This window comes from Microtus oregoni, unplaced genomic scaffold (genome assembly GCF_018167655.1).
Source record: "Microtus oregoni isolate MIOR12 unplaced genomic scaffold, Mior012 000009F_ref0000495, whole genome shotgun sequence".
Lineage (NCBI taxonomy): Eukaryota > Metazoa > Chordata > Mammalia > Rodentia > Cricetidae > Microtus > Microtus oregoni.
The window spans coordinates 21,042,259-21,057,950 of NW_024543068.1; the positions used below are offsets into that span (position 1 = coordinate 21,042,259).

The 15,692-nt window shown below is 48.1% G+C and overlaps 1 protein-coding gene across 4 annotated transcripts in view; it reads right to left on the minus strand.

Annotated features, from left to right (window-relative positions):
* Syne2 (spectrin repeat containing nuclear envelope protein 2) overlaps positions 1 to 15,692 on the minus strand; it is a 135,599-nt gene that overhangs the window by 14,165 nt on the left and 105,742 nt on the right. For 3 of the 4 annotated variants that reach the window (XM_041658050.1, XM_041658049.1, XM_041658053.1), the window contains 6 exons: positions 9,759 to 9,921; positions 5,001 to 5,188; positions 4,209 to 4,359; positions 3,734 to 3,916; positions 2,313 to 2,450; positions 1,197 to 1,391 (listed from right to left, as the gene is read on the minus strand). In XM_041658050.1, coding sequence (XP_041513984.1) covers positions 1,197 to 1,391; positions 2,313 to 2,450; positions 3,734 to 3,916; positions 4,209 to 4,359; positions 5,001 to 5,188; positions 9,759 to 9,921 — 1,018 coding nt within the window. Of the gene's footprint in view, positions 1 to 1,196; positions 1,392 to 2,312; positions 2,451 to 3,733; positions 3,917 to 4,208; positions 4,360 to 5,000; positions 5,189 to 9,758; positions 9,922 to 15,425; positions 15,680 to 15,692 lie in introns of those variants that run through there. The other variant, XM_041658052.1, reaches the window with a different exon arrangement.

Genomic DNA, 15,692 nt, shown 5'->3' on the forward strand with positions numbered 1-15,692 from the left:
CACACAGTTCAAAACTCAATACTTCAAACTGTCGTACACTAGAGAAAGAGAAAAAGAGAAATACAGAGGGAAAAAAATCCCCCTAGGGGCTGGAGAGATGGCTCAGCGGTTAACAGTACTTACTGCTCTTGTAGAGGACCTGAGTTAATTCCTAACAGCCATGTCAGGCAGCTCACACTGCCTGTAATTCCAGCACCAAGGGATCTGACATCTTATTCTGGCCTCCAGGGTGTTCGTTAATGGTCTCCTATGGAGACTGAAACATTCCATCCTGAAGGGAAGCTCTTTAAACAGGAAGGTACACAAACTCAAAATAGCTGATCAGTAAGTCCCTGAAACTGATCAGAGTCACTAGGCCTGCCAGAGTAAGCAGTAAGAGCTGGGAGGCCCCCTCAGATAGAAGGAAGCTGAGCTGCCAAGAAGACCCAATGAAGCCAAGCTGCAAGGAAGATTCTTGAGACCAGAGCCGCTGCTTGGAAGCAGGAACCAGCTGAGCTGCCTGGAAGAAGTTTAGATCAACTGAGGCACTTGGAAAGGCCACTCTGCAACTGCTGAGTTGCCTGCAGGCTGTGTGGTATGCTTCAAGTTCCCAGCTTTTGTGGGCTGTCACCCATGATGGGCTGGGCTTTGGTGACACTGCTGTTTTTGAGTAATTTCTGCTCCTGTAAGTAAAACCCTTCACCCACATTCCTGTAAGCAGCCCTGATAAAACCCATAGGTTCACCAGGTTGGACTCTGGTGGTATCTGTATTGTGGGCTCCCTATGTGGGGTAAGTGGATGTGTGTGCTGTGTCTCCCTGGGTAAAGTTTTGTCACACAACACAGGGGCACCTGCATTCGTGTGTGCAAACTCACACAAATACACACATAACGAAAAACAATCTAAAAAACAAAACAAAACCCTTAAAACATTAACTTCACTGCCATTAGATTCACACAAAGATGGTGGAGAGGTGGCAAGCAAGATTCAGCATAAAACTAGCACATTGCCAAATTCACCATGACTGGATGGGGAGTGCTCCAGGGAACAAAGGAGCTGCTTCAATCCCCTGGACCAGGAACCACTGAAGCCCTTTCTTTTAAATGCAAGAAGTAAATCACGGGTCTGGTATAAGGTGACCTTCCTGACTCTTCAAACATCCAGCACTATGTGCTCACTAGGCAGCTGGGAGCCCTGGCCGGTGGGTCACCCTTACCGGGGCATGGGAGGTCAGTCGCCGATGGAAGCGGGACACTCTGCCAAACACCTCCTGACAGTAGCGGTGCAGCTCCTCCAGCTCGTCTTCGATCAGCACAGCATCCAGGGGCTCGCTCTTCTGGATGAGCTGCTCCCCGAACACGATGAGCTGGTCGATCTTGTTGGTGTTTAGTGTGATCTCCTGTTGGAAGCCCTGTTAGGGAGATAAGATGGGACTTTCAAGGGAGACTCTGTCCTGGTGTGTCTAGTGTCGATTTCACATGACAGGATCATGGGTGGGGGAAAGCGTTAGATGTCATTATGGTCCCTTTTCCCTTTCTGTTTTGTACCTGGTACCATGGCATCTGCTTTTAAGGAACGGACAGTGTTAATCTAACAATTCGAAATAACTCTATACTTTTTTCAATTAAAAAAAAAATTCTAAATTTAACCCAGGTAGACATTCATCATTATTGGGTATGGGGGAGAGAATTTATCTTCTTGACACTTGGTGGGAACAGATTATTTCCCCATATAAACCACTAATGGGCACCTCCTTGGTGGGCACAGTAATAACAATAATTAGTGCCTGTTATATTAAAGGGCAATGGGTTTTCACTTGTTGATATTTTCTAACCAAAGAGGGAACGACTCTGAGGGAAAACTGCGGCATGAGCCTGAACATGGTGGCAAACGCCTGTAATCACATCACTGGGGGGCTGAAGAAGGATAGTGTAAGAGTTCAAGGCTGCCCTGGGCTATATATATAGCAAGATCCTGTCTCGAAACAAACATAAGCACAAAATAAAACTTCCAGACTGACTGTAAACAGCAGAAGGTATCTGGTCTTGGCCCCACGGGTGACACCTCGCTGGCCCTGTGTGGTCTCAAGTACCGGAGAAATGGCAACGTTAAGAAGTTCAGTTTAGAACCTGAAGTGAACATTCTCCTCAGAATGAGCCCTTAACTAAAATGTCCAGTGTCCCAGCCTATAAGCAATATAAATATTCAAGTGGAATGTAGCCTGTTGCCTGGAGCATTCTGGAACATTCTGAGTACCAGCTCGAATGTGCACTTGGCCAGCGCTCTTCTGCAGAGGCACCTTTTCACGAGACGCTGAGGGAGCCGCACTTACATTCAGCTGGCGCATCTTGTCCTCGGCGTCACTCTCTGAGAAGTGCTCCACGTTGGTCAGCTGCAGGTCCATCTCTGTGAGCCATACCAGAATGCTCTCCCTGGTGCCCTCAAACTCTTCCCTTTGGTTGGTGAAATACTGTGAAAGAAGGATGAAAAGCCATGTGTGCATGGCACGATCAGATCTGGCTCGCAGGAAAGGGCGCTCAGAGCTCTCAGACAGAACCCCATCTCTGGGGTATTTCAGCAGCTTCAGACATTGCAACCAGAGCCTGGGGTCTTTCCTTGGCTGTGTGGCATCCCCCCACTCCCCCACACACATTCAGGGCCTGGGCTTCCACATCAGGGAATGCAGGAGGGCTTGGGTAATGTGCAACGTATTCTCTTTGGTCCTTTCAGGAATTTTAAATTCTGGATTTTCTAGTCTAAATCAATGAATTTCCCCATCCATGGAGGGAACCTTGGAGGGCAGGGTAGGTTGCCTGGGGGCTTTTCTTATTATTCTGCATTGGCTTTTTCATGAGAGAAGAGCAACTTCAACACAGGAAGGTGGTCATCAGGTCGGGAATAGTGGCACACACTTGTAATCCTAGCAGCCGGGAGGCAGAGGCAGGAGGATTGTGAGTTCTAAGCCAGTCTGGACTACATGGTGAGGTTCAGTCTTTTAACACAAAAGGACAGTGACTAAGCTTAGGTCTGAGTGCCCATTTTCTCTTTTATAATTCTGAACATGTAAAACAAATTCATTCTCTCCAATGAGCGAGACCTCCCCGGTTACCGCTTTCTAAGAGTCCGGCAGCAACTTCCAGACAAATGTGGCATGTAGGGCCAAGTAAAAGTTGAGACTAGTAACAGCCAAAATCAGCAGGAAATAGATTAATGCCTAGACTATCAGACAACCTGCCAATGGCCTTCCAAGAGGGTTAAAAACAAATAAAACAAAAAGCCTAGGTTCTCATCTTCCTAGACTGCTTTGAGGTTATTCAGTGTGCTCTAACCCCCGGACAGTCACTGTTCCAATGCCCCACACATAGAGCGGGTACAGACACTCTGTTTTATCCACATTCCTGACGTGGGGCTGATAAAAACAGGTAGAGCAAGCTCTTGCAGAGGCGCGGGTGTGCCTTCGCTGACCCAGGACAGCAATGCCCCTGACCCATGTGCCAACACCTGTACCATCAGGTTACAGCTGTTGTAAAGACAGATGTGTTTGGAAACACAGACCACACAAACAGGCTCTGCCTGAGACGCCCTATGCAAATCCCTCTTTAGAAACAAACGTTGGCAGCCATGGGAGGAATGTTAAGGTAACTCAGGCCTGCGGGGAAACCTGCTGCTGTGTTGCCAGCCTGCCACAGCCTATCACACGTTTCTTCTCCCTGCCTATCTACCAACAGCACCCCGGGTCGCTAGGCAGGTTACCCGGAGTCTTCGCAGGATGGCGGTGACCCGCTTCTGCAGGTTGTCCCAACGCTGGTTACCCTCGTGCACCATCTGCTTCAGTTTGCTGGCAGTGTCGGTGCGGTTCTCCCTGGCCAGCCGCCGGTACTGTTTGTTGATGAGCTCCAGCTGGGTCAGTCTTTCATGAATCTGCCGCTGAAAGGCCTGTGGTACAAAGTGGAGGTCAGTGCCAGACAGGCAAAGGGATGGGACCCCGCTTTGCCAACTCCCAAGTGGCTTGCTGATACCCGGGCAGCGAGGGCGGCAGAGTACTATATCCCAGGCCTGTGAGCCTGGCACAGCATGGGCACGGGCACACGGGGACATTTCCATCAAAGCTGACTTAGCAGCTGGTGGCAGGCTGAGGGCTCTGACAGTGTTGGGAGCCTCTGGCCACCCAAAGCCATGCAGCAGCTTCTGAGGCTCGTAGTGGGAGCACGGGACGGGAAAGGCTCACCTCAAACCTCTTCAGCTCCTCTTTGGCATTCGTATACAGCACCTCGGAGGAATTGGGGCAGGCTGCCGTCCTCTCGGCAGACTTGAGCCAGTCCTCGAAGCGGGAATAGTCATCCAAAAACTTTTGCCACAGCCGCCAGGTCTCCTCGATCCTGACAGAAGTGGAAAACCGGGGGTTAGTTAGCATAACTGCCCGTGTCCACTCAGTACGGTCTGTTTGTTTTGGAGCTGAGTGTCCCTTGATGGGGCCCATTCCCAACCTTTTACTTGAACTATTTAGGGAGACACCCCTTTCCAGGAAATACCTAAGGATGTTTGCTCTCGGTCTAAACTCAATTCTCCTGAGGGACCCGGGAACCTCAGAAATCCTAATTCCGTGGCTTGGGCAAGAGTTGGGGCTGCCTGCCACGCTCTGTGTCTGGAGAAAGGCCGTACCCCAATTGGATTTTTTTTTCTTCAGTGATATCCTTGCTTACCCTACAAGGCCTTCTCTGCTAATTCTTTTCTTTTCTCTCTTTTTTTAAGACAGAGTCTCTTGTAGCCCAGGCTGGCCCTGAACTCTCCATCCTTCTGCCTCCACCTCTAAGGACAGGGAAAATAGGCACGCACAACCGTTCCCTGTTTATGCTGTGTTGGGGACTGAACTCAGGGCCTCACCATGCTAGGGAAATACTCGGCTGACTGGGCTATTTCTTGGTGTATTTCTAAGTGACCTGAACAGAGCATGGGTCCTGTGGTCATGAGGTGAAAGGCTGGCCACGGTTACAATGTCCAAGTCCAAGTGGCCGCTTACTTCATGCGCCGCTCCATCGACATGGCGCAAATGTTCCTCCAGCGCCTGTCCAGGCTCCTGGTTGTCTGCTGGATTGAGTCACATTCCGTTTCATTGGCACAGGCGTCGGAGTCATGCAACAGGACATCACAGATATTGAACACAGACTCTACCCCCGCGCTGTGCTGTTCGATATCTCGCTGCAGGTCCTGCAATCACAAGATAGCACAAAAGCACTTGAGGTGGTGGCGGTGGAGGGAGGATGGGCATCAAAGGATCCCTGCCCGTCCTTCCCTCCCCATGCCCTAGCCAGAGGGTCACAGGTGTCTTGGGATTCAAATAGACGGAGCTTGTTGTCTTCATGTGGCCCCGTGCTGTGGACACCTGGCCAACCTACATATTGGCAACTGTCAGCACTAATGTACTGCATTGTACTGCATTACTGTCCCGGGAGGGGTGGGGGTGCCCGCCACACACCGACAGATGGTACTGCTGGCTCTGAGATGCTGCTGCCTGGCAGCTTTGGGGATGCATGGGGCTCAATCCAAACCACCCAACTCCAGTGTCCCCAGTAAAGACTCGATTTGGGGAAGGTGTTCTTTGGCAAACAGTCTGGTTAGCAGGAACTCAAATCAAAGCAACAGACTTTGACCTTTGATGGGTCACACGACTCTCACATCTATAAAGACTTTTATGGTGACCCTACACACCCCCAGCAGCTGCAGGCACAGGAATGGAAGGCCTCCTCATGAGCCCATCTGAATGAGGGCTTCATGGAAGCTAAGGGAGAACCCACGGGGTACAGCTGAGGCTGTGGCTTGGGTGGGGGGAAGAAGGCCTCTGGAGGCTTGTCTTCTGTTACTAGCCGTGATAGTAATTCCTTGATTGGGTAAAAAGAATACATATAAAGAGACGGTTCATGGCCATAGAAAAGAGGTGGGCCATCAGTTTCTGCTCTTTGCCCCTTTTTAAAATACAGCTCAAGATTGCCTTGAACTTCTGACCCTTCTATCTCTACCCCACCTCCACCCTGGTCAAGTGCTATGTTGATAGGCATGCACATGCCCAGCCTGGGAAAGTTCTCTAAAATAAACAAGGCTTTTCCATCATCAAGAGACTGAGAGTCCATCCCACCCTAGGTACTGTGGATGTGGGGTGGGCTGAGAAGTCTTCCCTAGCTTCTAGATTCTGTGACAAGCGATGTGAGATGGCCTCATCAACCCTGGTATCCAAACTACACCACGAAGTAGCCAAGACAAAGTTCAGTTCTGTTTTAATTGTTTCACTGATGTGTCTTGTTTCTGAAAATGGGTATTTTACACAGCCACTGTTAATTACACTAAGGTTGTGCATCAGGCCACAAGAATATTATTTTGATAGCAGCTAAGGGTCATTCCAGGTCACTTGAATATTATTATTATTATTATTATTATTATTATTATTATTATTAATAGAACACTTGTACATGTAGTTCATGAAAGTATAATGCTTTTTATTTTAATATTTATTTATTTATTATGCATACTATCTGTATGTATGCCTGCAGCCCAGAAGAGGGCACCAGACCTCATTACAGATGGTTGTGAGCCACCATGTGGCTGCTGGGAATTGAACTCAGGACCTTTGGAAGAGCAGGCAATTCTCTTAACCTCTGAGCCATCTCTCCAGCCCCTCACTTGAATATTATTACTGCTGTATATTGGATGGGCTGAGAATTTTCCTACAACTCTTCTGGTAAATGTTAAGCCTGAGCATCCTGTGTTCAGGATGAACAAAAAGAACGCTAGCATGCATCTCAGTTCTCAAGCAGGCAGTCAGTCCCTAGTTCAGGTCCAGAGTGAAGACACCATATATTTATATGCAGAGATATCCCTAGTTCAGGTCCAGAGTGAAGACATCATATATTTATATGCAGAGATATCCCTAGCTCAGGTCCAGAGTGAAGACACCATATATTTATATGCAGAGATGTCCCTAGCTCAGGTCCAGAGTGAAGACACTATATATTTATATGCAGAAATGTCCCTAGCTCAGGTCCAGAGTGAAGACACCATATATTTATATGCAGAAATACACTCCTGCTTGGTCGTGTGAGGGAAGATATGCAGGTGGAACTCTTAAGTTTTGTAGTCAGGAAGAGAAGGCCTGAAGTACTACAGTGGCAGGAGTTGCTGCAGGGTCAATCCCAGGGCTGGCTTTAGTGACTGCATTTAAGTAGAACTTCAGCTTCAAGAATCATTATGGCTTACAGGATGGTCTCTAGCTTTTTGGAAATTTACTGGCATTGATGCATGTTCTTTGTAGCAATGAAAGCAATGAGTCAGCACTCCAGAGGGTGGTACTGAATGAGCACAGGGTCTAACCCAGTGGTTCTCAACATTCCTAATGCTGTGACCCTTTAGGTCTTCATATTGTGGTGACCCCCTCAACCATAAAATTACTTCGTTGCTTCTTCATAACTGTAATTATGCTACTGTTTTGAATTGTAATGTAAATATCTGATATGCAGGATATCTGATATGTGACTCCCGAATGGGCCGAGACCCACAGGCTGAGAACCTTTGGCCCTAACCCTTCCTTTCCCCAAGGTCATTGCTAAGAGGACTGAGGAATGGTAGGATTGTAGCACCTTTAGGAGTTGAGAAGGCAGCAGTAAGTGATCTCAACTTGTTAGATCTTATTTTTAGAAACAGCCAAACAATCTATGGTACTTATTTTGGATGAAAACATAAGCAAAGTTTCAAGAAATGGCCTACCCATACTTCCTTGGAGTAGTATTCCGTCTCCAGTGTTTCTGGACAGAGAGTAACAGACGCACGGCAATATTCCTTTTGGTGTAACCACAACAATTGCCTCAGTGCATCTGCATAGGTGGAATGAGACCTTTTCTGCCTCAAGAATGTCTAAATCCTAATCCCAGAACTGCATTAGGTTACATGGTATCATGGTTCAAAATAGAATGGCTCCGCAGATTTATACATCACCAGGAAAGTGGCACTATTTGAAAGGATTAGAAGGATCAGGAGCTAGCCCCCTTGTAGGAGGAAGTGTGTCACTGGTGTGGGGGGGTGGGCTTTGAGGTTTCAAAAACATGCCGGGCCTAGACACACATCCATATTCTCATATTCTCTCTCTCTGCCTATGGATCAGGATGTAACTCTCAGTACCCTGTTTTCCTGCTGCCATGCTCTCTGCCAATATGATAATGGACTCAGTCTCTGAAACTGTAAGCAAGACCCCAATACATTCTTTCTTTTCTAAGAGTTGCTTTGGTCATGGTGTCTCTTCACAGTCACAGAACAGTGACTAAGACACACGGTAAAGGAGAATTCAATCAGCCAATCGCATGACCTTAGAATAGCATATTCCACTGCTTATCTGGGTGTGGCCAATGTGATACCCATCTAAAAGTGGCAGTTAGTGAAAGGACAAATGTTTATTCTATGTAAGGTAGCAAAAAAAAAATTGTCACTTTTAAGCCAGTAAAAGGCTGGGTGGTGGTGGCAATGCATGCCTTTAAGTCCAGCTCTTGGGAGGCAGAGGTGGCGCCTGGTCTGCACTGTAAGTTCCAGGACAGCCAGCGCCATACAGAGTAACACTGTCTTGAAAAACAAACAGCAGTATCAACAATAAAAAATTCTAAAACAATAAAAGATAGAACTGACTCAAGATAATTTATCATTAAAGGGCATCTTCTGAGAAAGGGGCAGTGGCACACACCTGTATATCTCAGCACACAGCAGAAGGGCCAGAAGCTCGAGGTCACCCTCAGCTGTCAGGACAGCCTGGGTAACAGGAGACACTGTCTTTGGGGTGGTCCCTTCTGGTCATGATCGAGCACGTGCCGAGCATGTGCCAGGCACTGGCTGACTCCTCAGAGAGAGGGGTTGGAGCGGGCATGCGGGTATGACATGGTGCATGGCTACAGCTACAGTAGTTGGTAGCTGCCCTTGTTCGTTTCTCTGTTGCTGTGATACAGCCCTGACCAAAAGCAGCTTGGGAGGAGAAGGCTTATTTGCTACACAGGGTAGAAGTCATGATTGACAGAAGCCGAAGCAGGAACTCAAGGCAGGAACCTAGGGGCAGGAACTGAAGGAGAGGCCATGGAGGAATGCTGCTTACCATCTCCCTCGCCTCGCTTGCTTGGCTACCTTTCGTAGGTAGCCGGGGCTCATTTGCCTAAGGATGGTACTGCCCACAGTAGGCTGGGCCCCCCTATATCAATGAGCAATTGAAAAAAAATGTCTCAGGCCTACACCCTCAATCCCAGTATTCAGGAGGGAGAGGCAGATGGAGCTCCTGAGTTTGAGGGTACCTTGATCTCCATAGTAAGTTCCAGGCCAGCCAGGAGATCCTGGAGGGGCGGGGTGTGGAAGGTCCCAGAGACTACTTTGTGGAGGCAATTCCTCAATCAAGGTTCTCTCTTTGCAGGTCTATTAGGTTGATGTCAGTATGATAAAGCAGAAGGCTGAGAGTCTGAAGTCAGTCTGGGACACTAACTATCTCAATCCGAAAAGGAACTGTACTCCCAATTCATTCCCTTTCAAAGCTATGTTATACATAATGAAATCAAAGATAAAACCTCATCGAGCATTGTAATTAAGGTCGGCATCTTCTTCAGCATTGTTTGCAGGATGAGCTATGTGAAGGAGAAGGAGGCATTCAGAGACGAATGCCTCACACATAGGGCAGTGACGTGGGCAGGTGGAAGACAGGAGGGCAGGCCTGCCTTGGCCTCCTGTGCCACCTCTCCTCTTGGTACTCCTTCCCATCACTCACCTGTTGCTCAGCAAGCCTCTTCTGGATCTCGTGGTCATCGCAGACATCGTAAACCACGGGCTTGGAGAGCTCAGACTCGATTCGCGCCAACCAGGTGCGAAGGTTGCTCATGTTTTTGTCTAACTGCTGAATGAAAGCAAACGTCTCCTTCAGCTTCTTCACCCTAAGTGCAATGGAAGAGAGACCCAGTTAGCAGCAGCGGGAAGCAAGGGCCAGGACGGACGCCGGACACCGGTGAGGAGCCAGGAATCTGTACCACTTTAATTTTGTAGCAGGAACAACTTATATCTCCCCAGGTGTGCATGGTCACAGAGCAGGTGACTCTGCAACACTATTGGTCGGGATGATGCTTCGCAGGGGCTCAGACTAGCCAAGAGTCCTGTCAGACTCACATGGCCTCCTCCTGATACCCTGACCACTTCCTGGAATTCCAGACCATAGGGAAGTTGCCATTTTCCTCTCTCCCAAATACCTATTCTGAATACTTCACTCCAGTGACAGCAGTCAGTGGCCCTTCCTGGACAAAGACAGAACGCACGGCGTGAGGGTGGGTGCTCCAGCGAGGCTGCCTGGTGGGCATCTCTGGGTCAGAAAGAGAGAAGCCACTCAAGCACAGATCTGCTTGCCGCCTCTCTGGCAGTCTGCCTCAGTTTTCTTTCCAGCCTGGCCTTGGCTTGCAACAGGTTTGAGAGAACACATGTAGCTTGCGTACGCTGGAGCTTCGAGTTAACACCAGGCCAAAAGCTACTGAAGCAAAAGCCATCTTTGTTGGTGTGAGGCAGGGCCTCACTACGTAGCTCACACTGTCCTGACACTCACAGATCCTCCTGCCTCTGCCTCCTGAATGCTGGGCTTAGAGGTGTGTGCCACCTTGCCTGGCTAGCATTCGTTTTTCACACAGAAACCGAAATAAAATACTTCCATCAGCCACTTTCATGAAAACCCTAAATGGGTGAGTGCTTGCACCGCTGATCTGGGGTTTTTTGGATGAATCCCAGAGATTTAAGCAATGGTTTACAGTTCAAAGTCCCTACTTACCAATCCTCAGGTCGGAAGATGCCGCCAAAGCTGCACCCCCGCTGACGGCAATGGAAAGAGAAACTGAGATGCTGACCTCAACTCACAGGAAACACACTGCCTGCGCACCGTCAACTTTTACTTACCCGAACAACTTCCTCCTGGCCTCCATGCCCTCCTCCCCACCTTTGGTTCCATTTCTGAAGCCAAGTCCTGATTCACGCTGGGAATCTTTCAACAGTCTAGATCTCTACCTTGACAAACCAGTTTAATCTCATAATCGGTTTAACACCTCAAGCCATTTGAATGGCCCTTGGCCTCTCACCAAAAGCTGTTCCTGGCTTCATCCATACCCCACCCCAACCCTGCCCCCATGCTCCTGGAGCGCCAGAGCAAGCTACCACTGTGAGACACTCTCCACTCTTCAGGAGAGAGGGGCAGCACCTCCATGTGCTGTGGACAGGGCTGTCAACAGGTATTTGTCCAATGAATAAACATGAACAGTCACGTCCCCACATGCTCTTTTATTTTCATATAGGATCTTTTGTAGCTCGGGCTGGCCCCAGGTCTGTCTTTCTGTGTTGACAAGGACGATCTTGAACTTCTGATCCTTCTGCCCCCAGCTCTGTAGTACTGGGGTTATATCCATCCAGGACCACACTGGTTTATATCGTGTTGTGGATGGGTCCCAGGGCTTAGTGCATGCTGGGTAAGCACTCTACCAACTGAGCTACATTCCCTACCTCCAGGCTACGTTTAAGTGGACCAAAGAATCAGTATGTTTCTATCTCACCATCAACCAAGACAACCCCGAGGACTGCCTTCCGGTTCTAGCTCTGTTAGCAGTGACTTATATGGTTCTAAGGGAATCCTTTCACTCCCAGCCCCTCTACTTCAAGCCTCTGAGGTCTCTCAAACCTCAGCAATAGGGATAAGACCAGAGCACTGGAGTCGAGCAGACCAGGATTGTTAGAGCCCTGTCAACCACCACCTACCATCTGTAAGCTCTACACCCCTGCAAGATTCTTGACTCAGACTCCAAGTGTCCTTATTATCTATAAAATTAAGCATCTTGCAGGTGATGCGGGATCAAGGCAACAGATAACCACTGGAACATAACAGATGTTCGGCAACATTAACTCTTCTGATGCTGACCAGGACATGGATGCTGTAACACTGTAGCCAGCTGGCCCTGGACTTTGCTACCTTCGTTCCCGGGTATTTTATTCTTTGTAGCTCCCTGAGACAGGGAGGCTTGAAGGCAGGCCATGTAGTCTGCAAGGGCTTAGGTTTGAGTTCTGGCTTCACTCGGTTAGCTGGGAGGAAGGCAGGAGATGGACGTGAAGGCCATTTGGGACAGTCTCTGATGAGGACAATGGCCCAGGAATAATCATTTTCAAGGAGGTACATTTTCCAAACTGCACACCTGCAGCAGGACACAGTCCCCTTCAAAGCCACGAGATGATTTATTGAAAAGGAAGTAACCGAATCCGGGCCAGGCCTGGATACAGCTGTAACCTAGATCCTGTCTTCATTCCCGTGGTTTACCATTGAGTCTGTCTGACTTCATCTTACCACCCTGACTCTGTAAGGCCCAGCAGCGGTCCACACAGTTATGAGGGGCTGACCTCCTAAAAATCTCTGGCTGGAGAAGAGGCCTGGCCATGAGCACTTCTTGATGGTAGAGACCAGTGCTCATGCTCAGTGAGCATCCTACTGCCTCCTGCTTGCCCTTCCCCTCTTCCCAGGATGGCAGCTCACCATGCTAACAGCCGGCACCGAATCCCATGCCACTATGAGAGTCACAGCACTTTCTTTTCTTATTTTAACAAGAAGAGGTCTGGGGAGACCACTTTCTATACACAGGGAGCTAACACACGATGGCCTAGGCATGGCCGTGTTTACTTCTGCCAACCAGAAGTTAGGGATGTCATAGCTCCTGGAGAAGGAGAGAACAATTTGCTTAGCCCTCCTAGAACTGTGGCTGTGGCATTCAAAGTGAAGTGCTCAAGGCAGAGCAATGGAGAATGGAAATAAAATAAGGACGGGACATCCTAATCTAAAAACTGTAACCTGTAATGCTCAAAAGTCCAAACTTTCTGGGTGCTGTATCATGTCATTACCAGTAAAAAAATCCCACGTCAGACCTTATATGATGGCTACAGTCAAGACAGGTGCACTAAAGACATACAGAATTACCTTTGGACTGTGTGTGAGAAATGCCAGTGGATTCCTGAGAGTTCTCATAAATATGCAAATATTCCAAAATAGAAAAAGAATCTAAAGTATGTACTTGAGCATTTGAGGTAAAGGTACAAGCCTTTTCACATGTAGCCCGTTCCTTTAAAATACCTACATCGGAATGGTTTGTAACCCATCAATAAACCACAGTGCCAAAATGAAACATCCATGTAACCTGCTAACATTTATGACATATGCTAACATATGTCAGGCCTGCTGTATCTTACATGCTTAACAGCTCATTTAATCCTCCCAAAGATGCTCACAAGTACCATCATTATTCCCATTGGACAGTTGGGGGAAACAGGCTCATGGGTGAAATAACCAGCCTTGGTCATGTGGGCCATTAAATAGCAGGGGCAAGATTCCAACCTCTGGCAGTCTGGCCCCTGTGGCTTGTCACGTACCTTGCACAAACAGATGTGCATAGATGGGGGTAGAAGACAGGTTTTGTTGCTGTCAGGGAACATGATTCAGATCCAGGATATAGAGGAGTCACAAGCTGCTGTGGCTCGTGGCTGGTAGCCAGCATGGGAAGAGGCTCGGAGTCACAGATATACTACTGCCCATGTTTCCCTTCCATGGATTTCTTTCAGTATACATTTAACCATGTGCTTTTGTTTTGCGTCCTATGCACATTGTGAGGATTCCATGGTAACTCGAAGATGGGTCTTAAGTCCCACAGAGCTGATGCAACTTTGATGTTGCGATACAGTTTCAGGCAGCCCTACTGGGTGAGGAAGCGACAGTCACCAGTGTGTCTTTTCCATCAAAAATGATGGCTCTGCCCTATTTTAAAGACCAGATGACACCAAAACACTTTGCCTTCAAAGCAACTCGCTGCTCTGCTGTGAGAGGCACTCTAACCTATTGATAACAAGTAGACTTAGGGAAGAGAGACAGAGACAGAGAGAGCGCGCTTCACCCAGGCAGAGTCTAGCTTGCTCTGTTGTTTAACCTCTGCCTGCAGTCCCGACAGCTCCAGTACGCTGGAATCAGAATGTTTCTCAGGCAATCACCGGACAATCAGTTCCAAGAACCAAGGGATGCATTGTTGAAGTTTATATAGTTCTGCTCCCTGTGGATGCTGTAACTCAACTGTCCCCTTCCTTGGGTCAGGAAGCATGTGTCCTTTGCTAATCCGGAGGGTTGACCTCTTAATCCCGAGGGCTGACCAAACACTCTCCAAACACTGAGATCTCTACTTAACATCAGAAAATGAGGGAATCTGGTCAGAGACCAGCCTGCCAACAAGATGCTGCATGGCATCAACCCCGTAGGCAGTTTATGTGGCTCCCACCTCTGCACTTTGCCCATGGTCACACAGGTAATATTTCTCATGTATTATCTCTGAACATAGGACATACACCCTGAAGAAACAAACATAGGGTTTCCTGAGCTGAATTCTAGGACTGATTATCAAAACAATATTGCTAGATGAAAGGAGAAGCCATCCATGCCAAAAGTCATTTTTCTACGAAATTAAACCAAATTAAAATTATGCCTAAGAGTAGAATAGAAGGGTTCTATTACAGGAATTATGGGTAGAGAAACAGGGCGTGATCAAGACTAATAAAGTTTTTCTTTCATCTTAACTAGAGATGGCTCAGAATGTAACCCTGAAAAACACGGCTCTTCTTCCAGAGCGGTCAAAATGAAGGTGAGTTGGTAATATGGCAAGTGCATATAGCAAGCAGGAGTCTTGCTATGTATGCACAAGGCTGTAAATATCAAAAACATTTTTGTCTGGAAAAATTCCTATTCATGCACATGGAGTAATATACCTTTCAGCTCTGTTCTCATGGTAAGCAGCATACAGTTAGATTATAGAAGGTCAAGTCAGTGTAAGTTAAGAGACGCCTACGTTGATGTGGACATTGTAACAAAAATTAGTAAGGAGAGCTGAAAAGATCAAAAGTATCTGAATCTGGGCTGAAACGATCAAAAGTATCTAAATCCGGACCAAAATAAATACTCAAACCTATGTATGGGCAGCTGTCAGTTGCTAAGCACCCTGTACCAAGCCTGCACAATTTTATCTTTTTACAGAGCTAAATATCTTCACAGTAAAATTATTAATTTCCACGCCCTGATTTGAAGGCACAGACAGTACATACAAGACATTTTAGAGCCAACTGCTGCTTTGGAGCATTTTCTTTTTAATGCCAGGATATTGTTATTTTCTGCACAGCATAATCGCATCCCTGCCGGCCTGTCAGAGGCAGACTGCAGCCACCACAAGCATGCTGACGCCGGGAGAGAACCCATCCCCCGAATGGCTGAGCGCGCACACACTCCGCAGCCACCATCTCATCGGAGATCTCCACTGTAACCAAAACAGCAAGGCACACACACAGAGCAGCGGCCACCTGGGTCGCGGGTGTGGCTGTCAGCTGAAATGACACTTACTGTTTATGAGAAAAAACCATTCCTTGGGTTTCCGCGGACGCTCCAAGTTCCCGGCTGCACCTCCACCTCCTGGCCAGGCAGCCCCTCCCCCTGCCCAGCCTGCCCTCTTCATTCACTGGCTCAGCATCTTCCAACCAGACCCTCCCCAAGGCTCCTCATCCGAGGCACCACCACTGGCTGGCTCACGGGCACCCGGCGATGCTGGTTGGAAGGAAGACACCTTTTCTTTGCTCTGCAATTTTTAACCTGCCCCCCCACCCTGCTTAC